The following is a 17,602-nucleotide window of genomic DNA, read 5'->3' on the forward strand; positions in this document are numbered from 1 at the left end:
CTGCCTTCTCTCAGCATCCAGTGATGACTCTCCAGTAACAATTAGGCTAGGAAACACTTGTCCATTCTGTCTTTTTCAATCTAGGATCGGAGGCACATAGTAACGCTAAAGTGATCTGAAGATTTTAGTGCATAAAGCTGTTCTAAACAGCTGCTGCACTGAGGTCAGACTGGAAAGCAACATATTCTCTGGTTCTGATGTTCCTAATCTGGTTAAATCTGCAGGCTTGTTTACAATGGAAGCAAAGTCCTAGTGGAAGCTATTGCTATATTTCGAGCATCCTTTAACCTTTCAGAGTTATGAATCTGCATACATCTCATTATTTTTCTTCTTTCATATTCTCTTTTGTTTATCCTCTATTAAGTACTCCCATTTTGTCCTGCGACCATCAAAACCATGACCATTCACATCACTCTATATGCAAACTAGTGTTGTAAAAATGCTCTTGTTACCCCCTCTCCCGCTTACATAATTGTTCTCTGTGTCCTTCTCTAAATATAAAATTTATGGATTATCATTAGGTATTAAGGATTGCAGAACCATAATAGGTTGATGGAACTGAGATGCAAATTGGTAATGACTTAAATGAATGGCATAAGCCAGAGGGCAGTAATTTTCTGTTGTTGTAGATTTTTGTTTAAATGTCCTATGAGGTCAAAGAAGGAATCTAAAAGCAAGCTCTAAAAATGGTTATAAATAAGCCTAAATACTTTGATTTTAAAAAAAATGTTAGGGCAAAGGTGACTACTATGATAATTTTCCATGTTCTAAATATTGATCTTTTAAATGTACCTATCAGCATTTTAACCGAAGTCAGCTGGCTTTCTTGATGTAACATGGATTTTATTTTGAGTTTTTAGTCTCTATAGCAAAATTTAAATAATGCTTTAAATATTTAATTTGCAGCATTTATATATGAAAGATAATTCATTAATTACATGATTTCCATTTCAATGGAAAATAATAATTTGGAAATCAGAAGAACCTCAAATGCTGGAAATCTGAAATAATTTTAAAAATGGTGAAAGCAATCATCAGCTCAGGCAGCATCTTTGGAGAGAAACAGTGCTTCGGATCAAAGACCCTTAATCAGGATTTCGACAGATAAATGGTCTTTAATTTGAAACATTTACTGCTTCTCTTTCACAAATGCTGGTTGACCTGAGTGTGCATCATTTTCTGTTGATAAAGTGTTGGGTTCTTTTATTAACCTTTCAAATACTTTAACTGTGGATGTGTTAAATGGATTGAAATATTGAGGTCTCTTGACTTAATATGTTTGCCCACAGTGTATCTTTCATCTGAGCTTCAAACTGCCAGGATCTTACAGTGTAAATCTCCAGCATCAAAAGCTGAAGGCAACAAAGATATTTCTCGGGAAATTAAATCTATCTTTGCAGCGCTGGGCTTCCCCTGTCCCGCATCAGGTGTTGCTGATGCACAGTTTTTTAAACCTGTAGAGGAAAAGGTCAGTAATGCACTTGTTTTTCTGACTCTTTGTTATGCATTTACTGTAGTAAGGCCACTAATAAATATATTTTGTTCTCCTAGGTGAAAAATATTATTTCCAAAGTTCCCAAAAGTCATATGAGTCAACCATTGCTGAAGCAGACACTAAATCCTGAACAATGGGTAAGGGACTGCTGTTAGGAAAGACAATACTATTTTGATTAGAATTGCTTATTTTTGAATTAAATTTGCTATAATTAACATTACAGCTATTTGGTACACAGCAGGACCTCTTAATCAGTGGCATGAATGACCATCAATGGATGTGTCCTGGTTTATATTGGATAAGATACTGTGAATTTAAAAAATGCATCTTTTTGTGTTTTCGCGGACAGTGTTTAAAGAGTACAGGATGTACCAGTAAGAAGGAAGGACAAGGATGGCAGGATAAAGGATCTTAGAAAAATAAAGCATATATAATGTTTATGAAGTTAATATCAAATAGGGCTGTTGAGGATCATAGAATAAAACAGCTAGAAAAGAACTCAGGAAAGGAATTAGGAGAGCTGATGATAGGAACCTGTCCAACAGATATGAGTTTCTCGCTGCCTGTGAAGATAGGAGTAGGACTGTAGGAAGGACGAGAAAGTGAACTGTAGCGTCATGGTGCAGGGAGCCATTCAAGAGGGGGGGAGAGAAGAGAAATGTAGTTTTAATTGGGGATAGCATAGTCATGGGGTCAAGAGTCCCAAAGACTGTGTGGCCTGCCTGGTGCCAGGTCAGACCACCTCATCTGACCTGCATTAATGTAGGTAAGTCCCGAGTGCCTGATGGGATGTACTTCAGATTAAGAGAGATGCAAGATGTTGAGGCCTTGACCAAGATCTTAGTATGCTCTCTAGCAACAGATGAGCTCCCAGAGAACTGGCGACTAGCTAATGCTGTTCAGTTATTCAAGAAGTAAGATGGGGATAACTTCAGTAATTAGAAGCTAGCGAGTCTCATGTCAGTGGTAGGGAAGCTATTGAAGAGGATTCTTAATTATGAGCATTTGGGCAACCCTGGCTCAATTAGGGATAGTGCAGGTGAAGTCATATCTTACTGATCTTTTCAAGAACATGACAGATGATTGATGAGCTGTGAATATTACCTATGTGGATTTTAGTAAGGTGTTTGACAAGGTTCCACAAGGGAAGTTCATTCAGAAGATTGAAATGTAAGTGATTCATGATGACTTGGATGTTTGAATTTGGAATTGGCATGTTCATCGTGTAATGGTCACTGGTACTTGACTACTACCCCCTGGACCACTGGTTGGAGGACCATGACTAGTGGTGTTCTGCAGGGGTTTATATTGGGATCCCTGCTGTCTGTTTGTTTGTCTCTTTGTCACCGTCACTTACCCTTTCTCACGACACACACACATACATACACACACACACACACACACACACTAGTGAATGCTGTAGAATTTTCTCTATTTCTGCATAAGTATCATCTAAAATGTGAACAGATCTTCACTGAAGTCCTAAAGCTATATAATGAGAACCCAATTAAATAAATAATACAATAAACATTATACTTGTTCACTTATTTATTGAGAAAAATGATCCAATATTACATGTATTGGGGGGAAAGTATGTGAACCTCTGGGTAATGCCTTTTACAAAAGCAATTTGGAATTAGGTGTTCCTATCAGTGAGATGAGACTAGAAGTATGGGTTGTAGAGGTGCCCTGCCCTATAAAAAAAAGACGCACAAAAACTTCTCAAGAAAGATTTATTTATATGCACAATCCCTTGACCAAAACAACTTTCAGAGGACCTGAGAAGTTTTGTAGAGATGCATGAAACTGGAAAGGGCTACAAAAGCATTTCTAAAGAACTGAGTGTTCATCAGTTCCACACTAAGAGAAATTGTCTACAAATGGAGGGAACTCAGTACTGTTGCTACTCTCCCTAGGAGTGGACATTCTGCAAAGATCACACCAAGAGTACAATGTGCAATGCTGAAGGAGATGAAAAAGAACCCAAGGGTAACAGCAAAAGATTGGTAGAAATCCCTAGAACCTGCTACAGTCTCTGTTCATGTGTCTACGATAAGAAATATACTGAACAAGAATGGTATTCATAGAAGGACACCATGAATGAATCCACTGCTCCACAAAAAAAGTGCTGCACCTTGCAAGTTTACAAAAGGCCACCTGGATGTCCTACAATGTTTCTGAGACAATGTTCTGTGGACAGATGAGACAAAGTTGAACTTTTTGGCAGAAATGTTTTGCTATATTTGGAAGGAAAAGGGCACTGCACACCAACTCCAAAACCTCATCCCAACTGTGAAGCATGGTGGAAGGAGCATCATGGTTTGAGGACAGCTTGTAATCGTTGAGCGAACAGTGCGTTCACAATTGTTATCAAGGCATTTTACAGGAGAATGTCAGGGTAGCAGTCTGTCACCTGAAGCTTAATAGAAGTTGGATTATGCAACAAGATGATGCAAAAGGCAAGAGTAAATCAAAATCAGAATGGTTTAAAAAGAAAAAAATTCGTAGTTTGGAATGGCTGAGTCAAAGTCCTGACCTTATTCCTATAGAAATGTGGAAGGACCTGAAGCAAGCAGTTTATGCAAGGAAGCCCTCCATCATCCCAGAGTTGAAGCGGTTTTGTAAGGAGGAATGGCCTAAAATTCTTCTAAGCTGATGTGCTGGACAGATTAACAGTTACTGGAAACATTTGGTTGAAGTTATTGCTGTACATTTCTTTGGAGATAGGGTTTAATCAAGCCAAAGGTAATGTGTTGCACTTTAGGAGATTGATGTGAAGGGATAGTATGTAGGTAATGGCAGGATCATTAACAGTGTTGATATGAAGGGACCAATACATAATTTTATGTATTTTACTGTATTACAGCAAAAAAACATGCTTCGTGACATATGTGAATGATATAAACCCGATTCTGATATGGGTTTCTATTGTGAACAGGGAGTGGGAAGGGTGCAGAGAACTGTATATATAACTTCTACACAGTACTGTAGTGGGGTGCACAAATTAATAGGGTAGTAAAGGAGGTGTATGACATGCTTGCCTTTATTACTCATGGGATCAAGATCAAAAGTCAGAAAGTTCTGATTGCTCCATTATAGATAGGATGGAGAGATTTTGGAGAAAGTGCAGAATAGGTTTACCAGGATGCCTCAGTTAGATGGTATGTGCTATGAGCAGAGGTTGGATAAACTTAGGTTGTTTTCTGTGGAGCAGCTGAGGGTGGAACACCTGACTGAAGTTTAATTTTTTATATATTTCAAAAAAACTTTATTGATAATTTAAAAATACAAATAAAATATTTATTTTACATTCATGTCTTTACATTCAGTAGTGATTTTTTTAAAAGCACCATAATACAAGGCTCCCTCAGGTGATGCACCCTTTCATTATTTGATAGGTTCCCTCTCCCCTCTGAGCCCCTCCATGTGTAACAGTAGAAGGAGCCTTGACTGTGGTCCTAGCCCACAGAGCCATTGATTTCCCTTAGAGACTTCTCACTGTGCTGGAAGACCAACAGGTTTTGGGCAGAATAAAAGGCACTTTTCATCAATTTAATGACCTTCCAGAAGCACTGGATGACTGTCTTAGTGTGTGGCTCCTGGGAATAGCTTGCAGATCAGAGACTTCTCTGTTATACTGCACATCTGCTGGGAATGAACTGAAGTAAAGACCCTTGCATCCTTCTCCTTACCCTCTTCGCAAAAGCTCAATCTGCAAAGAGGTGGCTGAGCATCTCAACACAGAAGACCCTTGGAGCTGTGTACTAAGTCCCCTCCTTTACTCCCTGTATACCCATGACTGTATCGCCACCCACAGCTCTAATCTAATTAAATTTGCTGACGACACTACATTGATTGGCCTTATCTCAAACAATAACGAGGTGTGGCCTACAGAGAAGAAGTCATCTCTCTGACACAGTGTTGTCAAGAAAAAAGCCTCTCCCTCAACGTCGCAAAAACAAAAGAGCTAGTTGCGGATTACAGGAGGAACAGAGACAGGCTAACCCCTATTGACACCAATGGATCTGGGGTTGAGAGTGTAAACAGCTTTAAGTTTCTCGGCATCCACATCACTGAGGATCTCATGCAGTCTGTACACACCAGCTGTATGGTGAAAAAGCCTCTTTCACCTCAGACGGTTGAGGAAGTTTGGTATGGGCCCCCGAATCCTAAGAACTTTTTATAGGAGCACAATTGAGAGCATCCTGACTGGCTGCATCACTGCCTGGTATAGGAACTGTACCTCCCTTAATCCCAGGGTTCTACAGAGAGTGGTGCGGACAGCCCAGCACATCTGTAGACTGTCTTGTATAGCTGAACATTATCTCATGGCTCTTGAACTCAATACCACAATTGATGAATGCCAACATACCATACGCCTTCTTAAGAACGCTGTCAACCTACACAGCAGTTTGAGTGTCCTTTCGACACTCAAATCTTAGATCCTCCACACTACCAAGAGTCTCACCATTTATATATATTCTGTCTTCAAATTGGACCTGCCAGAATGAACCACTTCATACTTATCTAGGTTGAGGTCCATCTGCCACTTCTCAGCCCAGTTCTGCATCCTATCGATGTTCTGCTGTAATCTCTGACAACCCTCCAGACAATCAACAATACCCCCAATCTTTGTGTCATCAGCAAAATTAGTAACCCACCCTTCTACTTCTTCATCCAGGTCATTTATAAAAATCACAAAGAGGAGGGGTCCCAGAACAGATCCCTGCAGAACACCCTGGTCACCGGCCTCCACGCAGAATACAAACCATCTACAACCACCCTTTGCTTTCTGTTGGCAAGCCATTTCTGGATCCACAAAGCAGTGTCTCCTTGGATCCCGTGTCTCATTACTTTCTGAAGGAGCCTTGCATGGGGAACGTCAGGCTCGTAACGCACGACCTGCCCTTGACAAAGCCATGCTGACTAGCCCTAACCAGATTATGTCTCTCCAAAAGTTCATAAATACTGCTTCTCAAGATCTTCTTCAACAACTTGCCCACCACTAGGGTCAGACTCACTGGTCTATAATTTCCTGGAGTAGAGAGATAACCCCTTTCTTGGCCAAGGAAACAACATTTGCAACCCTCCAATCTTTTACTTCTCCCGTCCCTATTGATGATACAAAGATCATTGCAAGAGGCTCAGCAATCTCCTGCCTCACTTCCCACATTAGCCTGGGGTATATCTCATCCAGTCCCAGTGACTTATCTAATGCTTTAATGCTTTTCAAAAGCTCTAGCATATCCTGTTTCTTAATGTCTGTATGCTCAAGCGTTCCAGTCTGCTGTAAGCCATCCCCACAATCCCCAAGGTTTATTTTAGAACAAGATAAATTAACAACCATAAGACTAGGAGAAGAATTAGGCCATTCAGGCCATTAACTTTGCTCTTCCATTCCATGATGGCTGATTTATTATGCCTCTCAACCCCTTTTTCCCCATAACCTTTGATGCCCTGACAAATCAAGTACCTATCAACCTCCACTTTAACTATACCCAAATGGCTTGGCCACCACAACTGTTTGTGGCAATGAATTCAACAGATTCAGTAATCTCTGGCTAAAGAAATTCCTTCTCATCTCTGTTCTAAATGGACATCTGTCTATTCTGAGCCTGAACTTCCCCACTATTGGAAACATCCTCTCCACATCTGCTCTAATCTAGGCCTTTTAATATTCGATAGGTTTTAATGAGATCTTCCAACCCCACTCCATTTTCTTAACTCCAGCGTGCATAGGCCCAGAGCCATTAAATGCTTCTCATACGTTTACACTTTCATTCTTGTGAACTTGTTCTACTCTTTCCAATGCCAGCACATTTTCTTAGATAAGTGGCCCCAAAAACACACAATACTCCCAAGGGTGTTCTGACCAATGCCTTATAATACTTCAGTATTACATCTTTGCTTTTATATTCTAGTCCTCTTGAAATGAATGTTAACATTGCATTTGCTTACCTTACCACCAACTCAACCTGCAAGTTAGCCTTTAGGGAATCCTGCACAAGAATTCCCAAGTCCCCTTGTACCTCTGATTTTTGAACATTTTCCCTATTTACTAAAGTGTATGATCATACACATAGCGTTGCTATATTCCATTTGCTATTTCTTTGCCCATTCTCCCAACCTCATCCTTAATAATGTACTTCAACATCTTTAAAACCACTGCGGTCAGGCTAACTGGCCTATAATTTCCTTTCTTCTGCCTCCCTCTCTTCTTAAAGAGTGGAGTAACCTTTTCAATTTTCCAAAAGAATTGGAAATGACAATAAACTAGGCAAAACAGCAGAAGAGTAGTAGCAAAACTTAAATGTGTAAAATGCGGAGTACTTCACCTGAATAGAAAGGCACATATAACAGATTCATCAGTGAAATATCAAATGAAGATTTGAAACTTGGCAGAATCAATTTTAAACAGATCTGTGAGATGGGAGTTGCAAATGCCAAAACTAATAGGTATTGATCCACAAAGCTAGGACAGTGGAATATAACTGTAGAGTTAGTGTCCAAGCACTCAAAGAGTCTTTACCAGACCACAGATTGAATACATTGTCTAATTTTGAACACCCGGAAATAAAAGATATTCAAGCTCAGTGGCTATCTGGGATAGACAGGTATAGCTGTTGTACTTTGCATTTATTGGCAAAGGAACAGTGGAAAGCAGTTGTTGCTCATCTCAAAAAGCAGTTCACAAATATTCAGCAGTTGCAGAATGGAGACTTCTTTACTAGACTTCATTTATATTTGTTTTTTTTAAGGGTAGCTGTAGAGTTGACAACTGACTGCAGCAGGAAGGCTGAACATCCATTCATTCAAATTGTAGAATTCATGGAAAAGGGAAACTGGGATATTTAGAAAGCAGAGAGTAAAATCATAGTTTTAAAAACAAAATAAAGATGGTGTCAAAGGCATCTGATTAAGAAAGAAATGTGAATGATTAAAAAAAACTTTAACAAAGTTGACATAGTTTGTTTCAGGTTGAGCTATTTTTCAGGGCTAGAGTTCAATAGCAATTTTAAAGTAATGTGTTATTAACACGATTCCCTTTGGCAGAGAAAGACTTAAAGCTTTTTATCTCCTTTTCTGTAATATAGACAATTAATTTATGATCACCTCTGGAGCAATTCTTGTCCTGATTCTTTTAAAAGTCAATTATAACAGCATCAGGGTTCATTTGGGCTTTCATTTTTAATGGATACAAGCTATTTCTGCTGGTTTTGCTGTTGTTATTTTTGCAGTTTCAGGGTGTTAAGTTGATCTCCATTGCCTGTCCTTTCAGGGGCTCTAAATAGTGAAGAGATTTAGAAATTTGGATTGGATGGGGCCCAAAAATTACTGATACATGTTATTCAAGATTATTAATGTGTAGATAAGATTAATCTACCATATTAGCTTGGAACTACAGAGATCTCCAATCCAGAGCAAATAACCCTTATTCATTACCACTCTACATTCCTGAACTTTGCCTTTCTGTGCTGCAATGTCACTGTATTCACCCCAGCCTGTGTCTTAATGTTGAGAGGCTACGTGAGCTGAGCCGTGGGCAATTCATCGCCGCAGGGGCACCATTGAGGAAGAGAGGCTTGCCTAGTTTGCTGTCTCATCACTTTGCAGCCTGAGGAAAAGTCTTTGTAAAATGCAGGGGATTGTATTCATGTACAGTTGCAAGAAAAGGTTTGTGCATCCTTTACAATTCCTGTTTTTCCATATTAATTACTCATAAAATGTGGTCTAATCTTCATTGAAGTCAAACACAATCTTCCTAAACTAATACCAAAGAAACAAATATTTTTCTCATCAATACAGACTACACCGTTTAAACAATCACAGTCTAGGTTCAAAAAATCTGTAAACCTCTGGAGTAATGCCTTCTACAAATGCTTTTTGGAGTCAGGTGTTCCAATCAATGAGATGAGATTGGAGGTGTGGTTTGTAAAGGCGCCCTGCCATATACATTTTTTTTTAAAAAGGGACAAAGTCAGGTTACTGACAGAGCCTGCTGTTCTCAAGAAAGATAATGGTGCACATTAGCATTTCTCAATCAAAACAACTTTCAGAGGGCCTTAGAATAAGAATTGTAGAGATGCATGAAGCTGGAAAACCTACAAAAGATACTAAAAACCTGAATGTTCATCAGTCCACAGTAAGAGAAATTGTCTGCAAATGGAGGAAGTTCAGTACTGGCTATTCTTCCTAGGAGTTGGTGTCCTGCAGAGATCACACCAAGAGTAATATGTGCAATGTTGCTGAAGGTGAAAAAGAACCCAAAAGTAACAGCAAAAGACCTGCAGAATCCTCCAGAACTTGCTAAATTCTTGATTCATGTGTCCACTATAAGAAAAACACTGAACAAGAATGGTGTTCATGGAAGGGCACTGCAGAGGAAACCACTGCTCTCCAAACAAAAAAACATTGCTGCAAGTTTCAAATTTACAAAAGACCACCAGGATGTTCCTCAATGCTTCTGGAACAATGTTCTATGGACTGATGAGACAGAAGTTGAATTTTTTGGCAGAAACGCACCCCTCTTATGTTTGAAAGAAAAGGGGCGCACTGCACACTAACCTGGAAACCTCATCCCAACTGTGAAGCATGGTGGAAGGAGCATCATGGTTTGGGGCTGCTTTGCTGCCTCAGGGTCTGGACAGCTTGCAATCGTTGAGGGAACAGTGCATTAAAAATTGTATCAAGACATTCTACAGGAGAGTGTCAAGGTAGTGATCCGTCACCTGAAGCTTAATAGAAGTAGGATGATGCAACAAAACAACGATCTGAAACATGAATAAATCAACAACAATGGTTTAGAAAGAAGAAAATTTGTGTTTTGTAATGGCCAAGTCAGAGACCAGACCTTAACCAAATTGAGATACTATAGCAGGACCTGAAGAGGGCTGTGCATGCAAGGTATCTCAGAAATACTGATGAACTGAAACAGTTTTGTATGGAGGAATGGTCTAAAATTCCTCCTTGCTGTTGTGCAAGTTTGATCAGCACCTATGTAAAATATTTGGTGGAGGTGATTGCTGCTAAATGAGGCTCCATTAGTTATTAATGCAAGCATTCACATACTTTTTTTCCCGCCTGGACTGTGAATGATTAAACAATGTGTTCAATAAAGATGTGAAATGTACAAACGTTTGTACAGATGTTTGTGTATTATTAGTTTAGGCAGATTGTGTTTGTCTATTATTGTGACTTCAATGAAGATTAGACCACATTTTATGAGTAATTAATGGAGAAAACCAAGTTCACAAATCCTTTGCGGCAGAGTGTGCACAAACTGTTTCTTGCAACTATACATGTTCAAACTAGAGGATCAAAAGCACTGTAATGAATCAGCACTAGCAGGGTACTTTAAGCAGGAAAGGTAAACTGGCAGTCTGATTTTTGGAATGCTGTCTTCATGTAGTTTTGTAACCTGATCAGTGTGTGTAATATACTTAAGATACTTTTAAAGGTAGAAATATTGGAATCAATTTTATGGCATGTTCTGAGAATTTAGGACAAAGACACTGTGCTGGTTGGCCATTTTAGACAATCTTATAATGGATCATATTTTAGGTGAAGTACAAAGTAGTAATATTTAAACAAGATCAAGCCCCCTTGCTTGATAACTTTAAGTAATATTAATTATAGAAAAGGCTTTGGAAGCATTATATCATCAAAATGTTCAGAAGAATGAGAGTGGATCATATAGAAAAACATAAAGTTATGACAGGGTTAGATAGGACAAAGGCAGGTAAGTTGTTTCCATGGTAAGTGAGGCAAGAACAAAGGGACAGAGCTTCAATATTTGGAGCAGTAGACTTAAGATGGAGATGAATAGAAATTTCTTTTCCCAGAGCCTAGTGAATCTGTGGAATTCTCAGCCCAGGGAAGCAGTAGAGACTACCTTGTTAAATATATTTAAGACACAAGTCAGATAGATTTTCGCATCCCAAAGAAATTTAGAATTGAGAAGAAAAGGCAGTTAGATAGAGCTGAATGCCAGGCCAGATCAGCAAAGATCTTATTGAATGGCAGAGCAGGCTTGATGAACCAAGTGGCTTACTCCTCATATTTCTTATGTTCTAAAACCACAACTGTATCACAGGCCCCTTGAACGTTACCTTATTGGGATCCAAAATCAGCTTGATATATTCTTGCTTAAGCTAATTATTCAAACAGAGTTTTTGAGTATTGCTTGGCTAAAATGGTTTTATCTAATCTATACTAAGAGGATCTGTAGAATATAAAATAATAAATTGATTTAATTCCATATGGGTAATAATTCACTTTTGCAAAATCTTTTTACACAGGAGAACCTTGTGGAGATAAATAAAGCTCTCACTAGTGAGTATGAGTGTCGCAGAAGGATGTTGATCAAACGTCTAGATGTGACTGTCCAGTCATTTGGCTGGTCTGACAAAGCCCAGGTAAGAATCAGAGTCTGAGGCATAATATATATATATATATATATATAGAGGAACTGTTTACTTTTGTAGCATGACTTAAAACCACCCTCGACATTTGACTTAATTCAATTTTAGATGTTAGGAATCTTTGTTTATACGTGCAACCATGGGCTGTATTATATAGGAACACACACAACATGCTGGAAGAACTCAACAGGTCAGGCAGCATCTATGGAAGTGTAAAGATAGTTGATGTTTCGAGCCGAGACCTTTTTCAGAACTAGGAAAGAAGGAGGAAGATGCCAGAACATAAAGATGGGATGGGGAGGCTAATTGGAAGGTGATAGGTGAAACATAAAGTGGGTGGGGAAGGTAAAGGGCTGGAGGAGGAATCTGATAGGAGAGAAGAGTGGACCACATGAGATGGGAAAGAGAAGAGCACCCAATGGGAAGTAATTGGCAGGTGTGAAGAGGTAAAAGGTCAGAATGGGGAATAGAGGAAGTGGGGAAAGGGGTAGTTTTTTGTTTACCTGAAGGGGCTATCAATATTCAAGCTGTCAGGTTGGAGGCTACCCAGACAGAATATGTGTTGCTCCTCTACCCTAAGGATGGCCTCATCTTGGCACAAGAGGAAGCCGTGGACCGACTCATCAGAATGGGAATGGGTATTAAAATATTTGGCCACTGGGAAGTCCGACTTGTGGCGGATGGTGCAGAGGTGCTCAACAAAACAGTACCTGAATTTACAACCAGTTTCACCAATGTGGAGGAGGCTGCATCAGGAACACCGGACATGATAGACAACCCTAATAGATTTGCATGTGAAGTGTTGCCTCACCTGGAAGGACTGCCTGGAGTCCTGAATGGAGGTGAGGGTGGTGGTATGTGGGAGGTATAGCAGTTGGACTGCTTGCAAGGATAAATATCAGGAGGATTTATGGGGAAGGACGAATGGACAAGGGAATCGCTGAGGGAGCAATCCCTGTTTGGGGTGGGAGGGTTGATGGATGAGGTAAAGATATGTTTAGTGGTAGTATCCCTTTGGTGGAAGTTGCAGAGGATAATGTGTTGGAGCAGATACTGATAGGGTGATAGGTAAGGACAAATGACCTCCATCACTATTAAGGCGGTAAGAAGATGGGGTGAGCGCGGATGTATGGGAAATGGAGGTGATGCAAGTGAGAGCAGCATCAATAGTAGACGGAGGGAAACCCTGTTCTTTAAAGGAGGACGACATCCATGATGTCCTGGAACTGAAAGCCGTGTCCTGGGAACTGATGTGCACAGGCAAAGAAAGTGAAAATGGAATAGCATTTTTATAGGAGATAGGATGGGAAGAGGTATAGTCAACATAACCATGGGAATCAGTAGGTTTATAAAAAGTATGTAGGTGCCAAATAAATGGTAATAATGAGTCCAGGAATCCTTAACATAGAAACATAGAAAACCTACAGCACAATATAGGCACTTCGGCCCACAAAGTTGTGCCGAACATGTCCCTACCTCAGAAATTACTTGGCTTACCTCTCGCCCTCTATTTTAGTAAGCTCCATGCCCCTATCTAAAAGCCTCTTAAAAGACCCTATCATATTCTGTTCATCCCCTTGTTTAAGCTTTTAACATTTTGTTACTTCATATCAGCTAGTAAAATTTTTGAGGTCTTTCCAAATGAGCTGAAATGGTATGAAGGGTGCTGCTTACTTAAATACTGATCACTACCAGGCTATTCCTTTATTAATTTGCCAGTATATGTCTAAAATATTGCACAGGAGCCTTGATACTTCACCTTTGAGTAGGGTGGGGTGGGAGATGGTAATGAAGGGGGGAGGTGGGAATTTGGGAGTAGAAGTTGATAAATTTCTCCATTACTTTAGTTGACTTTCTTAGAACAAGCTTGGTCCTTAACAAAGGTAAAAGTGGCTTCAATATCATTTGGAAAATACAGTCAATGTCAGGCAAAACAAGCACTGAGATAAGAACGTCTTTGGTGCAATAGTGCCTATTAGTTTATCTTTTATCCAGAGAAAATTCACTGAATTCTGCTCTTGCAGATCCTCAGGATTAAAGATGGCTTGTTTCCACCCCAATTTTATGGCTTTTCAGATAGGTGATGAAGCCAATGTGGATCTTGTAGATCCTGCTACAGATGGGACATGTGCTACAGTAGACAGATGTGTATGTGGCTTCAGACGTGGTGCATTCCTTTTGCCATTTACCCAGGGCAAATGGACATGGATTTCTCAGGAAATCTGAAATGTATCATGTCATTTTTGAGTAGCTATGGGCTGAAGATACCCACAGTCAGTAAGGATATTAGTTTTTCTTGGATAAACTCCTTGAGGCATGTCTTCTATTAATGTTGCTGTGATACAATTGTTAGGCATGCTACTGTTATTGCATGCCCATCAGAGCCATACATAGTATTTAATTAAGGCCTTAATGCTTCAGAATTGTACAGTCGGCCCTCCTTATCCACGGGGGATTGGTTCCAGGACCCCCCACAGATACCAAAAAACGCAGATACTCAAGTCGGTGGACTTTAGGACCTGGCAGAGCTCCAGACCTTATTTAACCTGTCTCAGTGGGGTGGACTTTAGGACCCGGCGGAGCTCCAGACCTTACTTAACCTGTCTCAGTGCGGTGGACTTTAGGACCCGGCGGAGCTCCGGTCTTATTTAACCTGTCTCAGTGCGGTGGACTTTAGGACCCGGCAGAGCTCGGGACCCGCCGCCTGCAGTGTTTCTGTTCCAGAAAACGATCACAATTGAAAATAAAGTGGAAATAATAAAGCGATCGGAAAGAGATGAAATGCCATCAGTCATTGGAAAAGCGTTAGGGTACAGTCGGTCAACGATCGGAACAATTTTAAAGGATAAAGTGAGAGTAATTGAGCATGTGAAGGCCCTGCCCCGATGAAAGCTACAATTATTACAAAACAATGCAGTGGTTTAATTATTGAAATACATACATTTCTTAAGTGTTTTGTATGCATAGAAATGTAAAATATATACTAAGACAAACGTTTGACTAACTGACACTAAATACCGGATGTACCTGTTCCGACTTAGAGAACTCATGGTATTTTTTCTCGATTCCTGATCTGCGGTAACCTATGCACATCCTCCCATGTACTTTAAATCATTGCTAGATTACTTATAATACCTAATTCAATGTAAATGCAATATAGATGTTATACTGTATTGTTTAAGGAATAATGAAAAGAAAAAGTAGTCTGTACATGCTCGAACAACAAGTGCTGGAGAGAGAACTTCTGGGTTTTCCGTTCCACGGTTGGTTGAATTCCCCAGATAAGGAAGGCCGACTGTATACAGGATCTGGGATCACTTTTTCCTGAAAGGGCATGAACTGTGTACTGAGTTTGAAAGTCTTGACCTTAAACACATTTTTCGTTAGACAGGAAAAGATGTGATGAATACAATGGGGAATGTTATTCAGAAGTGGTCCCCAATATGGGGAAATAGTTCATACTTTCCTTTCTTTTTAAATCTTTTTATTAATTTTTAAGCAAACATAAATGAAACATGAATACAAAGTGTTTGAGAGTACATAGTTGATAGTTTAAGTAGACATTCAAATATATAATGATCAATATATATAGCCTCCCAAACTCATAGTATTCATGAACAGAAGAAACAAAAAGAAAAAAAAAACCCAAAAAAGAGAAGAAAAAAAACACACTAAACAACATGGGCCATTGCATAATGTTAGATACATACAGTAGTGCCAATAACTCGGAACCTCCATCCAAATAATTAAGGATAATAAAAGTGAGGTTTAAGAAAAGACAGTTTAACATATGAAAATGTTGAATTAAATGGTCTTCAAGTTTCTTCAAATTTAACTGAAGGATCAAAAACAACACTTCTAATTTTTTTCTAAGCTCAAACGAGATAGTTTGAGAAAACCACTGAAATATAGTTGGAGGATTAATTTCTTTCCAATTCAATAAAATAGATCTTCTAGCCATTAATGTAACAAATGCAATCAATCGTCAAGATGAAGAGGATAAACGACTATTATCCACCATTGGTAAACCAAAAATTGCAGTAATAGGATGCGGTTGGAAATTGATATTCAGAACTCTTGAAATAATACTGAAAATATCTTTCCAGTAATTTTGTAAACAAGGGCAAGACCAAAACATATGGGTCAATGAAGCAACATCAGTCACAGGTTGGATTAACATGAGAATAAAATCGAGCAAGTTTATCCTTAGACATATGAGCTCTATGTACAACCTTAAATTGTATTAGGCATGTTTAGCACAAATAGAGGACGAATTGACTAATAGTAAAATTTTCTCCCACTGCTCAGTGGATATAAGACAATGAAGTTCTTCTTCCCATTCCTTCTTAATTTTTTCTGATACTTCTGGCTGTATTTTCATGATCATGTTATAAATGACAGCTACTAAACCCTTTTGACAAGGATTCAGAGCTAAAATTCTTTCCGTAATGTCCAATGGACATAGTTTCGGAAAAGACTGTAACTCATACAAAAAATTTCTAACTTGCAAATATCTAAAAAAAAATGGGTTTTAGGTAAATTATATTTATTAGATAGCTGTTCAAAGGACATAACGCTATCATCCAAAAACAAATCAGGAAAACATGTTATACCTTTTGTTTTCCATAAAAGAAAAGCTTGATCCATAAAAGAGGGCCGAAAAAAATAGTTAGATATTATAGGGCATGATAAAATAAACTTATTCAAACCAAAAAATTTACGAAATTGAAACCAAATTCGCAATGTATATTTGACTAGAGGATTAGTTATTTGTTTATTCAATTTAGATAAAGGAAAAGGAAGTGAAAATCCTAAAATTGAAAACAATGAAAAGTCTTGTACAGATTTACATTCCAAATTTACCCATTGTGGGCAAGCAGCTGTAGTCGATTCTTGTGTCCAAAATATTAAATATCGTAGATTAACTGCCCAATAGTAAAATCTCAAGTTTGGCAAAGCCAAACCGCCCTCCTTCTTAGGCTTCTGTAAATATTTTTTGCCTAGTCTAGGATTTTTATTCTGCCACAGATAAGATATTTTGGAGTCAATAATAGCAAAAAAAGATTTGGGAATAAAAATTGGTAATGCTTGAAATAAATATAAGAATTTGGGTAATACCATCATCTTAATAGCATTAATTCAACCAACCAATGACAAAGATAGTGGCGACCACCTGGTAGCAAGTTGCTTAATTTGGTCAATTAAGGGTAAAAAATTAGCTTTAAATAAATCTTTATGTTTTTTAGTAATTTTAATAGCTAAATAAGTAAAATAATCTGTAACAACTTTAAATAGTAAATGTTTATAAATTGGAACTTGCATATTTAATGGAAATAATTCGCTCTTATTAAAATTCAATTTATAACCAGAAAAGTTACTAAACTGAGCAAGCAAGGACGAAATAGCAGGAATAGATCTCTCAGGGTCAGATATGTATAGTAACAAATCATCAGCATATAATGATAACTTATACGTCCCCTCCCCACGAGTAATACCCAAAATATTAGGTGATTCACGAGTGGCTATAGCCAAAGGTTCCAAAGCAATGTCAAATAGTAAAGGACTTAAAGGACAACCTTGCCTTGTACCACGGAATAAGTGAAAAAAAGGAGATCTTTGATTATTGGTAAAAAAGGAAATAGTTCATACTTTCCAAGACCTTGAAAAGGCTTTTATTATCGGAAGG

The 17,602-nt window shown here is 38.6% G+C and overlaps 1 protein-coding gene across 1 annotated transcript in view; it reads left to right on the top strand.

Moving 5' to 3' along the window:
- fam98b (family with sequence similarity 98 member B) overlaps positions 1–17,602 on the top strand; it is a 40,834-nt gene that overhangs the window by 9,461 nt on the left and 13,771 nt on the right. The window contains exons 4-6 of the mRNA XM_073040115.1: positions 1,290–1,468; positions 1,552–1,632; positions 11,794–11,910. Of these exons, the coding sequence (XP_072896216.1) occupies positions 1,290–1,468; positions 1,552–1,632; positions 11,794–11,910 (377 nt within the window). The remainder of the gene's footprint in view (positions 1–1,289; positions 1,469–1,551; positions 1,633–11,793; positions 11,911–17,602) is intronic.

The sequence above is a fragment of the Hemitrygon akajei genome, chromosome 3, assembly GCF_048418815.1.
Source record: "Hemitrygon akajei chromosome 3, sHemAka1.3, whole genome shotgun sequence".
Taxonomy (NCBI): domain Eukaryota; kingdom Metazoa; phylum Chordata; class Chondrichthyes; order Myliobatiformes; family Dasyatidae; genus Hemitrygon; species Hemitrygon akajei.